Here is a 16,768-nt window from a genome sequence, read left to right as displayed (position 1 = left end):
TCGAAGAAAACTAAATATTAATAGACTACCAACCCAAACATAAATCTTCTTATTGAATAGATCGAGCCTATAAACTTCTCCCACGGACTCTTTGCGATGTCTTAAAAATGTCATGCGTATATTCGTAAGTTTTCGAAATTTAGCTGGTAGAATTGCACTCTCATCGTGTAAAGCCCCCTAATATATTATGAAAATGTTATAGTTATACTTCCAGAGATCTGGTAGGAAAGTTAAAGATGGGAACGGATGAATTTTGGATCTCCGATATAGAAGGAACCTCCCTCTGACGCATTTATACTTTAATACCAAGGTTTTCTCGTCCGTATGTCTTTAAAACAGACATTTGTAATGTAATTTCAAAAATCTGCTGTATATCGAGCAAAGTTTGAATGAATGAAATGGGATGGTTACTGTTTGCTGTATAAGGTTGTTTGGTTAGTTAGTTAACAGACTCTATTTCTCCTTAACCTCAATTAAATTCTGAAGACAATATGCAAAATTTACCTTCAACGTTAGCAAGTAATACAGTTAAAGTCTACGTAGCAAATATGTAAATTCTCACTTATGAAAGCTATTTTTAAATATACCAAGATGTTACGAAAGTAATAAGCAACCTATTGGACCACTTTCTTTCGCACACTCCTTTCAAGTTGAAATTCCGTCTTTTGCTCTAATTAAAAATTCCAATTCATTTAAATGTTACAAGACAAGTGGGCACAAGTGACACGTTTGTGCATGTCAGATGAGGAGGAGGTGGTGCTGAGGGCGTGTAAAAGTATGAAGGCCTCATTAATGAGAAGTGGCGGCTGAGTGTAAAAAGAACTCAAGGTATGTATGTGCAGCGGGCCACACACCATGGTATGAAATTAACGTAATTTTGAATGCGAAGTCGACAAGGCACGACGGCAAACGCTCCGACATTCCAAGTCAGCAAATCGACGACTGCAGTCAACAATGGAGTACAGAAGGGGTATATGAGGTATAAGTAGAAGCAAAGCAAAGGAAATATTTTGCATGCGAGTACACGTACGAACGTAACTACATTAGCGTCAAGTGAGAAAGTCAAACATTACGCAAGCTGTCGTTAGCATTAACATCGGCGTACATGAAAATGGTATGCAAGAAAGTCAATGGTGACAGAGGTAGAGGTTAAAGTGAGAGGGCGTTGAAATGAATTGACAACTAACCGAGTGATAATAATATTTTGGCTCTAGTGTGCGCTCGACGGGGTTTTGGCCGGGATGCTACGATAAACAGCGGGCGCTATGACTTGGATGTGTCCTAATTTTGATATCAGCCAAGGCAACTGTTCAAATTTGGAATGCTGTTGAAAAATACTCTTTTAAAATCGCCGGCTTTGCGCTCTAGAAAGCTTGACCAGTAAGCGGTAAAACAAACACACGGGTGCTGCGGCAACCATTAGTGAGACACTGTAGCGCATTTGGCTTAATTTTGCAATTTAGTCACATGACGTAGATGCGTTGTTTGTCGGAAGACCTCCCACCGTGAGAGGTCACGCAAAGCCTTGCCGAAAAGCACACAAGTATTTGACAAGTTAAGTGCGCGACCTACCGGCTGCCTGATATAGCGTTGTACAGTTGTTGTTGTCTAATGCAGATGAAGCGCGAAGTATGAAGTAACACTCAGGCCAGCAGACACTCAAGCGCAGCATTAACATTAGCAACAACAATGGAACAGCTTTATGCTGAATTAATTATGCATTCATGGCGTGCGCGCTCACGTCTGTCCCTCCATCCGTCCATGCAGTCACTCAAACACATATTCGCATGCAAAATCTAGCTCGTGTGTCAAGTAATATTGACAGCTCACTAAGTATAACGGTTACTTAGCAAAGCTTAACGACAGCTGCAAGCTGACTTCGTACATCCGGCCATCCGACGCAGAAGGTGGCATATAATTAAACGGGACAGCTGCGAGGTGGTCGTAAGTGAGACAGTAACTATGTGGGTGTGCCAATGAAGGCGAATGGCCAAGGGAGGGAGTAACGTATACTTGGCACTGACTCGTATTGTGATTGCATTCTTGAGACTTTGAGAGATGGCAAGGCAATATTAATGATTACTATATTAACAGCCATCCTATGAGTAAACTATTTTGTCTGCGAGAGTAAGACGTGTTATGAATACAAGTTGAGAAAAGTGAAGAATTTCGATGAAAAGAAATGAAGCAACAGAAAGCGGCCAAAATATAAAATTAAATGCAGCTGCAAGCCATCTGCAAAAAGATAGACAGAAGAAAATGTTTTATTTTTAGAAAATTGAATATTGTGTGTAAAGTCCATAAGTTAATCCCAAGGTTCTCTCTCTTTTAAAACAAGAAAGTATTATATCTGAATTTCAATTGGAAGTCTAGGTTTTTAGATCTTTAGTTCACATTAGTATGGGAGGAAGACCTAGCACCTGTGTTGTTCTGATGAAATATTGATCAACTGAGTTCGAACACACAGTTGTAATAACACGAGTGTGATACTTTCATTGGAGACCCAGAAGAACTTAAGATCACTTTATATTTCGTACTAATGTTTACTTGAGAAAATATAGGACCGACTTAAATCAAGAAAAAATGGCGAAGATCTTCCACAAATCATTATCTGAGATTTGTCTGGTATCAACAACTCTTTAGACGACTAAAATTCTACTCTGCTAGTCTGAGAATCCCGCTATTTAAGTTCCAGTGATATACACAACTTAAGGTAGATATAAATAAGATATTGATAACATATTTCTTCCAAAGATTCTAAATTCCTGATATGCTTCAGAGTTCAATCACCTTTCTTAGGGAACTCTAGGTCAGTTAATCGGAGCGCTATTCGAATATTGTCGGTCTTCGTGTCCCTTAAACCACTTTTTGTCACCCTTCATTTTGTTTTATTTATTGAATATTCATAATAAAAACCAGAAAGACCCCTCTTTCAACAAAAGCTCAACGGCCTTATCGCCATCAAAATGCGCGCGATATTTTCACGCAACATCGGATCCATATTTCGCTGCTTCTCAAGACTGCTGGGCAGCGCATAAACCTGCGATAGCTGATAGAGATCGGCATAGTACTCCATGCCGGCGATGCCAGCTGAATTGAAACTCGGCGAGACCTCAGTGCAGTCAATAATGGCAGTCTTCAGTGGAGTTACCAGCAAGGTGGAGTGATAGGGCTACCAAAAGCGATACAAAAAGTAGATGAAATTAATATAAAGAAATAACGTTAGTGGCTTCTAATCCATACTCACCACTTTCTTGCCTTCGATTAGCTCACGCATGAGCAACACAATCGTGCGGCTGCCCGCCAACAAATTCCAACGTGACCAACTGAAATTGTGCGACTGCACCAGCGTTGCCATACATGCATACAAATGCATTTCCATTACGAAATTCTTCTCACAAGTGCCTTCGGTGTAACAGAAAGTATCCGGTTCTGGGAAAATATCAACTGCTGCTGCGATGAGTATGGACTTGAGCTCGGCTAGTGACAGTGTCTTGCCAAGCATACCATTGATAGCCGGTGTGCTGCCGCCTTGAAAATTATTGAGGCAATAGCCCGCAGAGGTGATATTCATATCGAGACTAATAATGGAGGCAGTGAAGCTGAAGAAAATCGTGCCGGGACTGGGAGGAATGAAATAATATTTAAGCTTTAGTTTAGTTTTGTGAGGGAAGGTTATTGATACTATATGAACATGGATGGACCCGGAGAGAGATCCACTAAAAATGAATGTTCAATAGTTGGCTCGGACCTAACCTTCAAATTATGAAAACTTGCAATTCTTTAATCGTTTATGCATTCCGATTTCGTCTGTTTGAATTGATTATGATCATTTTGCACCCTTCCCTTTCACGGTTCCACACAAAGTGGTAAGTGATTTTTTGTGTTTACCTTTGTCTTTTGTGTATTTGTTCAGTTGTGCTGGTGTTTGATCAAACAAAGCTCCGAAATTCGACCGCCATTTCGCATGCCATTGAATGGATTGCGGTCCGCCAAACAGCAGAACCGAAAATATTGTATTTAACAGCCACAGAAAAGCTCACACACACCCCCACCTACCCATACATTGAGTTCTCGTACATTTCTCACCTCTTAAAATCCGGTTTTATTTCCCACGTCTGATACGGCATATTGCTGTAGCGATTCATCGCCAGCCCGAATATACCTGCGCCGCTTAAACAAATGGAAGGTAACGTCCATGACCGCCGTGTTGTTGCCGCATCATCACCAGCACCAGCACAGCACACACACGTGCCATTCAGTTGTTTGAACAGAGTTGCATTGTATGCGTTTGGCGAAAGCGCAATTTCCCCATTACAGTTCGGTCATTTGCATTCGTTGAATTTTGCGGTTGTTTGTGTGTTTACATTTCGTTTGGGCAGCCAGTGAGCCAGTGCCAGTGTATTGCAAAAATGAGATAAACCACAAAAAAAGTTAAAATTGAAATTTACATGCGGTCGGCGCAAACACGCATAGACCACATACTCACCGAGGCGGCCGGTGCGAAATTGCAGTGAGAGCTTCTCCTCATTAAATTTGGTATCGTGTACATCGCGTGTGCTCCATTTGCCTTGTGTGAGTGCGATTAGATTCGTCGATTTGCATTTTTTACTGCGAAAATCAGTGAAGACCGGGATTAAATGATTTCACACTAATTGAATAATAATTAATTGTGTTGTGTCTGCATAGAATTGAAAATGTGGGGGATTATGGTGTTTTGGGTTTGGGTCTAAAATATTCGTACTATCGACTTAATTTTCAATTAAACATGTAAGGAAGAGTTAAGTTTGGGTTTAACCGAATAGTTTATACTCTTGCAATTTGAAAAACTTAAAGGTATGGTCTAGCCTAAGGTTTAGACCGATTTCATTACTATATTTGGTTTATTGGCTAGGGGAAAGTCTTTAATCAAGAATCTGTTTTTGTTTTTTTTTTTTTTTTTTTTTAACCCAAACGATTACCCTCCTCCCGCCCAACCGACGCGTGGGGCGCAGTTCGCATACGAGCGGAATTTGCCGAGTCTAGAAAGGCAAGAGATTTTTAGGCGTCCGGTTCTCAAACTGCTCAGCTACAGAAACAAACATTTCAACAGCTGAGAATTAAAAATTTATAAAAACAAAAAGTTAAAAATTTCTGAATATTACTTATTAAGAGAAGACAAAATAGTTTTTTTGATGCTAAATATTGAATCAGATGGATCAAATGTGCTGGAATGCGAATTAAAATCATGACATATTCGGCAGAATGGTTCATTTAACTCAAAATTTGTTCTAGAAGATTTTAGAAGTAATGGTCTAAACTGCCTGGATGAACGCAATGGGACATTCAACTTAATATCAGACAAAAGGAATGAACTACAAACTAAACCATTCAGAAGTTTTACTAGGAATATTATATCTAGCATTTCTCTGCGACTAGTGAGTGTGGGAAGATTTATAAGTTTTAAACGACTAGTATACGGGGGAAGATTCAATATTAGATCCCAATGTAAGTGGCCTAAAGCAAAAAGTAAAAATTGTTTTTGAACGGACTCAAGCTTATCAGAATGGGATTGATAGGTAGGATTCCTTATAGGCCTTACCAATGTTGTAAAAAGAATTTTAGTAACATACGGATCACTAAATTCTTTAGACCAACGTTTAACAAAGCTAAGAGCACCTTTAGCTTTTAAGACAATTGAATTTACAAGAGAATTAGAATTTAGTTTAGGGTCCAAAAATATTATCTCAGGATTTCTATGAAATATATGAGAAATATATTTTTGGTAAAAAATTATCCATAGAAAATCAGGTTAGATTATGTTCAATATCTGGGACCTTAAAAATATATGGTCCAATTTTTAATATTTTTAGATTAAAGATGCCACATCCACAATACCGTATTTATGCAATGTTTTATTGTGATATCTTCCCGGGTATAATATTCTACCAGGAAGCATTTTCTAATCTTCAGTTTGGGTTATTGATAGGATACGAAGAGAAAGAATTCTATAAACCAGTCATAGTCTTCCGTTCTACAATAATGATTTCCAACATATACTTTTTGCCGTGCCTGTTTTCTTCTCTATCTAGACAAAATGTATCCTCTGATTTAACCTGCCATGACCGGATCTTGAAATCTATCCATGTTAGTTTTAGGTCTTCTTGTCCCGAAGGCTGATTCTATAGTAATTGTGCAGTAATTAATATTTGCTTGAAGGAAAAGATGAGATTGCGCTATGAAGTTAGACAGGTGCAACAAAAATCGATCTTGATGTGGTATTCTAAAACTATATGTACTATAGAATTGTCATTATAATGTTAAGAGCAGTTATGGAGTATTATTATACTATAGTTTTAGACCATGTAGTTTAGATCATACAGAACATATTAGTTAAATATTACTAATTATTAATCTGATTTAACCGAAATTTTTATATTAGATAAAAATATTCCAATTTTGTTGACTAAGTTCTCTAAAGTTGCTGATAGTTTGTTATAATGGTATGCTACTTCTAAATTCATAATATGAGTGACTATTAGGGAAACAAGAGTAAACTCTTTCACAATCACGCTTCATCTATTTTCGATTAAATTTTCAATTTCCGTTTGAAGCGACAGAAATCATTTTTTTTTTCAAATATAATTCAGTCAGACCACTGCTGTGCGCTTCCAGCAATGCCGCACTTGAATTGGTTTGCCATTGAACGGCAGTAACAAACTTTATTTCAGACACGGAAATGAATCTATATATGTGTGAGTGCTAATATTTCAGATTGTTTTTTTTTTTTGCGCTTTTCTTTTCATATTTGCGTAACTAAAATACTTAGGTTAGCGGTTCCATCGTTTATTCTGACATATGAGCATACATTTACACATCTCCTTTTGATCAAATGTTCACCAAAAAAGTGAAAATCAACATCAAGTAAGGCTCACTGCAAATCAAAGCGTAAAAGAAGAGGAAGAAAAATAAATGAATGCAAAGTGATGGAGAACTGTAGAGCAACAAAGAAACGTAAGTGTCAGCCAAAATGCACCTAGAACATACAAACACCTATCTATGTATGTTTGTATCACAGTTAGAGGCTGACACTTTCAGTGTCTAAAAATCAATTGCCGTCAATTGGCAAATGTTTGCCAATGTCATTATAACACAAAAGAGCTGAGTGTTACAATTGTTGCTCTACTCGTCACCTACGCTTTCTTCCTCTCTAGTATCTCATGTTTTTCGTTTTGATTTTTAGGCTTCTGTTTGTCAGGCATTGATTCGCCATAACCTCACAGTTCCAGCTATGATTGACGATTGTTTGAGTCAAAGCCTTTATATTTGTTGTTTATTGGAAATTTTTTAAATGTAAAGTTCGAACAATGGATATATTTCCTTTCAACATTCAATTATTTATGAAAAAGAATATGTTAAAACATTGGAAAAGAGGTTGGGAATTTATGTTTCATGGATAAAGATAGAATAAACAATTTCTTTGTCCTTTTTTTGAAGCATCTTGAAAGTTTAATAAGCTTATTATATAGTATAATATATCGGGGTAGACTAAATATACCATGCTTAATATTAAACAAGAAAAAACGTAAACTTCGGCTGTACCGAAGCTAATATACCCTTTACAGCTGCATTTCTTTTAGTAACTATGTGTTTAAGCAAATCTTAAGACGTAAGAAAAAGTAAGTAAACGACAAGCCCTTGATTCCGATCGTTCAGTTTGTATGACAGCTATATGCTATAGTGAACCGATCTGAACAATTTTTTCGGAGATTAAATTATTTCTATGAACAATAACTCACATTAAATTTCGTGAAGCCATTGATTCTGATCGTTCAGTTTAGTATATGATATAGTGGTCCGATATCGGCAGTTCCGATAAACGAGCAGCTTCTTGAAGAGAAAATAACATCTGCATAATTTCAAAACGGTATCTTAAAAACTGAAGGACTAGTTCGTATATATACAGACAGACGGACGGACGGACAGACAGACGGGCATGGCTAAATCGACTCAGTTCAACATACTGATGATTTATATATATACTTTATAGGGCCTCCGACGCTTCATTCTGGGTGTTACAAACTTCGTGACAAACTTAATATACCCTGTTCAGGGTATAAAAAAAACATACTGTTAGCTAAATAGAGATGATCTCGGACCTGATCTCGTATAGATTTGTACAAACATAGTGCTTCAAATAAGTACAATAGGGTTCGGATATTAAAATGTTACAAAAACCGCTCTGATCCGACAAAAATCGGCAGATAGCTTTGGGATCCAAGTCTCTACTTCCTTTTTACTATATGGTTTGACTTAATTTATCATTTATGAGCCCCAGTTCACAAAAATTATCTTGAGAGTGTTTTTGAGCCATCCGCTACTAAGCTATAGCGGCAACTTCCTGGAACAGTAAAATATTTAATCATATCATTGATCTTTTATAAAACAGATGCATCATCCTTCGTTATCCGCTAACCTGGGAAGGTAGTTAGAAGAATAACCATTGGAAAATACTGTGGCTTTTTGTTGTTTTTGTTTCCGGGTGCAAATTGGTCAAGAAAGTTTAATTTCAAGAATATGAACACCAAACAAAAAATATTACTACCTATTAAGCTAAAGGCTGATCAAAGACGAACTTCTTGTTCTGTACCAAGGTATTTAAAGACCATGGATCGTAAGCTCAAGACCCGTTTTATACATTCTGTTATTTTCAAGTTGCTGTAAGATTTAATTCACTTGGAAAATAGCTCTCTTCTTAAGATAAAAAAATGAAATTCTTTCTCAATGAATGTCCTCTGGCCCCTATGAAGAAGATTCTCACCCAACGGATGGTGAAAGATCAAGATACTACCGGTCACTCGAACTGTTCCGCAAAAAAGGGACAAATGTCCATAGTAGCCCCTACGTATTTGTAATATTTACTTTACTACCCGATTTATACGCTTCCTCTGTGTAAAATTTCTAACCTTCACATGAAAAATTCAGTTAACGCTAAGATTACAATTTTAAACACCACAATATACAGAAACACGTCACTCACCCATCACTGCTGCCACTCTCACTCTGCTGATGTTTGGCGAGCATTTGCTGTAGACCGCCTGACGCACCGCCTCCATCACCCCTGCCATTGACGCTACCCAAAGTTTTCCCTTCACCACTGAGCAGTGAATTCAAATTCGCCACTGCCGAAGACGACACGTCCTTACGCGCACTAGCATCAAAGTTCTCCAAGAGCGCCTCATCATCCCAAACGTCGTCGTCTTCATCATCATATTCATCCGTGCTGCTTTCTTCATCTTCATCTTCTTCGCCCTCCAGTTCGGCCGTTTCGTCTTTATTATTATCGCCGACGCCATTTTTCGCATCCAAATCACGTAGAAACGAAAAGCCCGGATAGTAGTTGAATGCGGGTTGCATTGCTTCCGCAAGCCTTTCAGCCTCTTGGCCATTAGCAGCTGCTGTACCGTTGGCTGCGGCAGCATCACGTAACTCGGCCGAACCGTTTGCGGGTGGCGAGGTCAGATTAGCTGAAATTTTTTTGAGCGCATCTGTTTGTAGTGGCAGCTGCAGTTCGGCAAGATGATCCAAATCCTTTGGAACATTAGGTGACACATGAAGCGAGAAAAGAACGTGCGCACAGTATGTGTGTGTATGTGAGTAAGTAAGGGTGCTTAAAATGGGTTGTGAAATAAAATAGACGATAAAAAATTAAATGAAAATTTATTACATTATTTTCTACGCGGTTAACTGGTTCGCTTTTGCCCTTCGTTTTGGTTATTGTTGACGCGACGCTTTTGGGTGCAGCGCCATTTCTCTTTATCTCGTCGGTTTGATTATCTTCCTTTTGGTACAAATTTGCGTCTAAAAGGGGTATTTGCTATTTATCGCCTTTGTCGGCATTTTTGGTTCGTGTTTTGTGTTCTATAGCGTCTCCGGTATATGTGAGTGGCTTGAGGGTACGCTTTGTGTAAGCGTTGATATTTTTAATATGGCTTTGCATAGATATTTTAGATTTTTATTCTTCTGATTATGTATAATGGCAGTTGCTTTATTGATGAAATTAAATTCTGAATTGGCTCAGAATTCTATTGTAGCGCTACAAAAATTTTATGAAAGTGGCTTAATGGTAAGCTACAATGACTGAAGAGGCTTAAATTGTCCGAAGTTATAAAGTAATGTGAGAATTTAATATAAAAAATTAATTTATAAAACCTAAATCAGTAGTGTAGGGTCATGACGCGATTCTTTGTTATTTCTATGTCCAATTTTGGTATTCCCAATGTGGAAGAATATCTTTTTTATAAAGCGTCATTGACTGCATTCATCCACTTGAAGTAAATGTTTGTAGCGTTCCTTCGTTTAACCAGATTTCATATTCTCCGATATCCAAAGGTTTGGTTGTCTAAGTGCCAGAGTTCGTGTTAATTAAATTAGTTTCTTTTTGAGGTATTGGGACGAATTAAATATACGGTGTTGCTGACTTTAAGCGGAAACAAAAACCAACTGACATCGTCAATATTTCCGACATCTTTAGAAAAATATGTGCGAGTCTTCGGCAATGAAATCAAACATTGTCAAAAGAAGAGTGGTTCTAAGAAACTCCAGTACATCTCAAATTCGTCTATGTTGTGGTTTTCCTTTATCCCAGATTAACACTGTTCTATTCTAGCCTTGACAATAACCATATAACTGTTTAGAAGGACCCATCAGAGACTTCCATAAATTATATGGTTCAGTTCTGATAAGTTTAATCTTCTTAGTTTCCATTGGACTATCTGAACCCACTACTTTCTGAAGGACTTTTCTTATTTCCGAGTCTAATTTCAATTTTCTGAACCACTTAAAATTTTTTCGGGATTGGCAGATCACATGGAAACAGTCTGTAGATTTGAATAAGCTCGAGCTCAAGTCCAGTGAAATTGAGATGTAACCTCTTCTTGACTTTATTAACTTAATTTAGTGGAATTTCATTCGTAACTCAAGGAAATTTTGCGTCAACTTTGAGTTCACCCGAGCGAAGGAACTCATAAACCTTGCTAATGACTGAAGCTTAAACAATAAACTCACCTCAAGTAATTTCGAGAACATATAGGTCTTTCGCCCAGCCACTGTTTCCAACTTTTGTGGCGCCGTCTCAGTGGCCTCATTAGAACTCCGTCTGGAACTGCCATCACTAACTGAGCCGTCATTGCCGTTCGCATGACCTTTACCATTTTTTGCGACGGCATTCATCACAGGCTCGTTACCGTTGGTACCATTTCTAAGAGCATTTGCTTTGCCATTTGCTGTACCATTTCGTGCAGAAGTTCCATTCAAACTCACACGCTTTGTTTCAACACCATTTTTGTGGAGTTTATCTTGATTACCAGCATTTACTGCCAGCTTTACCTTTTCCTCTTCGTCTTTTAAACCACTCGAGTACTTGTCCGTTGTGTTTTCTTTAAATTTTATCAATTTTTTTACTTCGACTTCCGGGAAAAGCTCACGCGGCTCATCCCAATCTAGATATTCATTTGTTGTATACTCTTGACGCACTTGAAGTGTGCTCTTGCGACTGGCACTTGTCGTCGTCGTCGTCGTCGGTGGCTGTGAACCATTGACAGCTTCGTCTGCTGCACTGTTGACACTTCGATGCCGTGCTAACATAATCAAACGCTGTCCAGTAGTGGCTTCACGTTGTCGTCGTTTCTTCTGTTTACGTTGTTGACGCGCCATCACTTTGCTACTCAACACCGGCGTTGATTTCTCCCAACGCAGACAAAAGCCAGGTGGCAGACGTGGCACCACGAAATCTTGCAGCAAACCGTATATGTCGATGCCACGCGGTATGTTGAATAGGTCAAAGTCGGTCACCTCACGTACAGCACCGAGCGTTGTCAGGCACTCCGTTTCCAATGTTGATTTCTGTGAGCTGCGTTTACGTAGCTTTGCGGGGAAACGTGGTGAGCCCTTAAGTGGACTGGCATTGGTTGTGGTCGAAAGCGGCGTGGCTTCGGTGGGTGTGGCTATAGTGTTGGCAGCATTGCCGAGTGGTGGCTTCGCACCATCCGTTAAATTGGACTCTAACGTTTCGAAATTGGTCTCCCAGCGACAAACAATGGGTGGTTCGAACCAGATGACAGAGTCGGGCAAGCTTTTAATGTGAGGTGGTGGAGCGGAAGCAAGAGGAAAGTAGCAATTATTGAGTGGACACTGTCTGTTATTGATTTTGCTTTGATTGATTAGTCAAACACTTACTCCAAGCTGACCAGTGCCAATTTGTCGAGTGCTGCCTCAACCATGCGCATCTCCGCTTCAATTTCCTCTGGCAAACGTCGTACGCCGGGCTGCGGTGGTGGCGGTGGCTTGTAGTTTTCGTAAAATATCTTGTGACTCAAGTGGTCTGGTTTGATTACTGGAAATGGAAAGATACGTTATTAATTAAAATTTTATAGATGCCTTCTGAGTGTACTCACTGGTTCTTATGAATGAACGTTCATTTAGGCGCTTATCCTGCTGCGGCGTCTCGAGGTAATCAATGCGATAGACGCCACCAATAATACGATATTTACGTAAGTTCACATCCGTTTCGGCTAGTCTGTAACTCTCCGGTCCAATAGCGCGTCGTCGCGCTTTATTCAGCTCTTCTTCATATTCAGCATAGATTTTATCAACGTCAAAGCTTCGATTGCGTTTAGCACTAATTTGGCTGTCTTGATCTGCGACACCCATGGATAGTGGACTGTCCTTAGTGCAGTCTTCGAGCATATTTTGTAGAATGTCTTTGCGTTTAATCCATTCTCTTTTGGTATAACGAAGCATATCTGAAACGAAGAGCGAAGGAAAGAGAAAAAAAGGAATTTTAGTGAGTTTTGGGGTGCAATATATTTCTTCGCTCAACTTATATATTCCGGTAGTGCTCTCTTTGCATTGAAACTATCGCAGTAGTCACTAAAGTGATCATAATCCAACCAAAGTCCACGCATTGCGGAACTCTGTAACTCCACAGAGATTGGTAAAGCGATTTGAAGCGTTAGCGCTGGAAATTCGATGTCATTACTAGTAACCTGTTCACCAATACGTCCTTTCGGATTGACGGAACTGTGGAAAGAAACAAACGGTGGCGATGATACATGACAAAAGCTCAACAGTAGAGACCGAAGCTTTACGTCGTTTCGAAAAACGATATAAATAAGCTCAAAGACGGGATCGAAATCTCTTCTCCGCTTCGCGATAACGGCATTAACTTACATCTGCGCGTCCTTTGAAAAAGTCCAAATATGGCTTTTGAAAACATCCGATACATAAATATGTTTATGAACACCCGGACGATCATTTCTAAAGAACCATTTTAAAAGATTATAAAATATATATCCGTTAAATATTAAAAAGTTATACTTACTCCATATCACGATCAATATGCGACATAGTTTTATAAGTAAACTCATCCAAATGTTCGCTCACGAGCACGCGCATTTCCATTTTGAGGCAAATGAGATCAGCAATGATATGCGGAGGCTTCTTTTTATCCGTAAGACCTTCGTTGAGCTCTGCGAGTATCTTGGGAAATACAAGAGTATTATACAATCAACTGGCTCCCTTTCACTTTCTCTTTTGCTCCCTCTTTTCCTCTCTTCACTCACCCCCAAGACCTCATGTATACGTTGCGCATACACATCGCCCGCATTGCCTTGTCGCAGCCGCAGACTATTTCGCGATAAGTCCGGCGCGTCGAGATCTTGCGTGAGTAGCGTACGTTCGTTAGTGTTCAACAGCCAATTGCGTGAGGCACGCTCACGACGCTCCATATCGCTGCGCCATTGGTGTATGTAGCGTCGCAAATCGCTCGGGCTATTGGCGTTCGGCAGTCCATTGCAGCGCATAAATCGCTCCCAATCGCGTTCCTCCTGCTCGAGCGCCTTGATACCGGTCGTCACTTCGCGTACCTCTTTGAAGAAACACATGCTGTTGCGTAGCTGAGCGCGTCGCTTTTTATTCTCTTGTATTTCTTCTTTTTGACGGCGCTTAGCCTGTTCGTATTCGATCTGGCGCCGTTGACGTTCCTCCTCGAGCTTTCGCTGTCTATTTTGGAATTAAAAAGTGTGGCAAATATTAAGCTTTAAACTAACGCGTTCATTTACCTCTCCTTCTCCATTTCGATACGCAATAGTTCAGCTTGTTCGGCCTCCAAGCGCGCTTTCTCCTTCTTCGATAGCTTCTTTTTCGGTGGCTTTGGTGGTGCGTCATTTTGTATATATTTTCAATTTAATTTTTATCAACTATTTATTTTACCAATTACTTACCATTGTTTGACTTCAGTTTCTTCTTGCAATTTAAAGTTAAAATCCTCTTTATTTGAGTAAGTAATTTGTACTGTCGGCGTTAGTATTGATCCAACTTTGTTGTACCGGCTTTTCTTAGCGGCAGCGTTGCTTTGTTACCAGCTGTTTGCAAAACACAACAATATTCACCATAGCACTCAGTTGTGCATGTGTGTTGTTTCATCTCTCGTGTCTGTCTTACGCACTCGCGCCTTCTAGAATTCCCCTACCATTTGCTTAAGCCGTTACAAAGTACTTCCGCTTCCGTTTCGAAAGGGAGCAACAATTTAGTGTGTACTTTATTTATGGTGGAGCTGAAAAGTTCCCGTTGAATTTAAAATTAGTCAAGTGGGAAATAAGAGAAAACTACCATGGCCTGGCATGGTAGTTGTTTATTTCAAAAGAGGAAGGCGAAGTGGGTGGTGTGGGAGCTTAGTAACAAGTAAGTACACGGAATATATTGGGATGTTATACGTACAGCCTTATTGCATATGATCATAGAATTATATCTTTTATGCAGGCAGTCAGGAAAAATTTGCCGAAGAAACCTTTGCTCATCGAAACATCATTTGCATCTGGTGCCAAAGCATCAACTATCCTACTGCTGATTTAGAATATGAAACTCCAATTTTCAATGCAAACATATCTTTATATTCCTTACTCCACTCTGCTCTTCTCTGAGAAAACTTTAAGCATTTAGCAATAGTTTAATGGGGAATGCATCTCAGGGAGGAAATCTTAAAATTTTGAAGTATGTTACCATAGAAAGCTAACGATTAAGAAGCCTTTAAGATATGAGAAGAAGGATAGAATCGATCAATAACACAGCCACAAAAAAAATGTTTGTCATGACCTGAAGATCTTACTATGTGTGCCTTATGTTTTTGGGGTCGCTGAATCCGAATCCGTGGTCCGTTTAACAGATCAGGTTTTAGGTATAACCCAAAAAAACAATATGGTAGACACCGAGACGAATCCGGTGTTAGTTTTTCAAAAATCAAAATAGCGGATCCAATGAGCCGGATGTTTTTTTTTTTTTTGAAAAATTCATCGGAATCACTTGAAACTCGTTACTTGGGTGTTCTCGAAATTTTTCAAAGAAACGTCTGCCATTTTGAATTTTGAAAAACTAACGCCATATTTGTAATCCGGGACCCGGAAAACCCTAGAGTAATGAGTTTCAAGTGAATCCGATGAATTTATTGATTGGTGTCCGCTATATTGGTCTTTTGGAGTTATGTAAAAACTCTGATCTGATGGGGTTAAATGGATTAAGATCCTCAGGTCATGGCAAATTTTTTTGTGTGTGGCTGTGTAACCATTAAAAAAATAATTGATGATGCGATAATTCTTCAAATTTGATAAAAATGTACCCAAAAATCATTGGTATTGAAACGAAATGCTCTCTAGACTCTAAAACTGTAATCTTAACAACTTGGGAATGTGTCGTATTGTTGGAGAAGGTTGCATAAAATACTTCTTGAAAGTTATGAAAAAACAGTCTCGTTGAAATAACAGAGAAACGTTTTCGGAATCCTATTATAGGTGAAAGTTAAAGAGAGATTTCCTGTTCAGGTAGTGCTTTGTACTAAAATGGATTAAGGTAAGAGTTCTTTTACATATACTAAGTTGATTTTTTCCGTTTTTTTTTATTATTGAGATTCCTGTACTTGATGTGTTAATTTACAACTTGGACCGATTTCTCATATGAAATAGTAAGAGAATCTCTCTAACATCCAATCAATATTAAATGGTATATTTATAAAATACGGATCTTATATAAATGTCGATTAAAAACGGGTTGACGACATGCACGTATAATTTAGGAAATGGTTCTCATAGAATTAAAAATGTCTGCAAGTCTAATTTAATTTATTGTGTCATTAATTTAATATTAGCGAATATACGAGTATATTCACATCACAAAGCTTAGTTGAGATAAAGCTCTACATAACACATGTAAAACCTTTATCTCATCTCAACCTTCGTCAATTCAAAGTGTTCTCATGCGGCCGGCGGTTGAAAATTCGTTTCAATTTCATAATAACAGTGTTAATTTGGAGTGTTATTTTATAAGTTTAGTAAGACTGGTGTTTATTTGTGAAGAGACACGGCCTATATAAATGTATGAAGATGAAAAACGACTTTTATGCCACCTCTGCCTATATGAAATTCAAAATTATGGTAGCTCAGCACTTTGTATCAGACTCAATACATATATGCATATAAATATGTATATGTTTGTATGTATTTTGAGGTCGAAAAAGCGTTAGCTTATAAAAACTAATGCATAACTTAGCATAACTAATACGCGTGAGGCTCAAGCTGTGAGGGTGAACTAAACTTTTCACAATCTCCACTTCACTTGACGGCCGTGCCAAAGCCCACTGCTTGTGGAAGCTTTGCATATGATTTTTTTTATGCCCGAAGCAAGTTTTATGCTTATTAGTTTGTTTTGTTGGTTGAAAAGGCAGGCTGCAGAAGTGTCT

At 38.7% G+C, this 16,768-nt stretch overlaps 1 protein-coding gene across 1 annotated transcript; it reads right to left on the bottom strand.

The window, feature by feature from the left end:
* Window positions 1-2,918: 2,918 nt before the first annotated feature.
* On the bottom strand, window positions 2,919-15,392 carry LOC105209098 (dynein axonemal intermediate chain 7). Its single transcript, XM_054231792.1, has 15 exons — window positions 15,354-15,392; window positions 14,100-14,188; window positions 13,602-14,040; window positions 13,361-13,518; window positions 13,210-13,296; window positions 12,860-13,059; window positions 12,435-12,782; window positions 12,217-12,373; window positions 11,047-12,112; window positions 9,707-9,820; window positions 9,020-9,570; window positions 4,490-4,611; window positions 4,090-4,165; window positions 3,248-3,623; window positions 2,919-3,172 (listed from the first exon to the last, which is right to left on the bottom strand). Exons 1-15 carry the CDS (start codon window positions 15,390-15,392, stop codon window positions 2,933-2,935), a joined length of 4,062 nt encoding a protein of 1,353 aa, XP_054087767.1. The 3' UTR covers window positions 2,919-2,932.
* Window positions 15,393-16,768: the final 1,376 nt, after the last annotated feature.

The sequence above is a fragment of the Zeugodacus cucurbitae genome, chromosome 5 (assembly GCF_028554725.1).
Source record: "Zeugodacus cucurbitae isolate PBARC_wt_2022May chromosome 5, idZeuCucr1.2, whole genome shotgun sequence".
Classification (NCBI taxonomy): domain Eukaryota; kingdom Metazoa; phylum Arthropoda; class Insecta; order Diptera; family Tephritidae; genus Zeugodacus; species Zeugodacus cucurbitae.
This window is presented reverse-complemented; position numbering and strand designations above follow the sequence as displayed.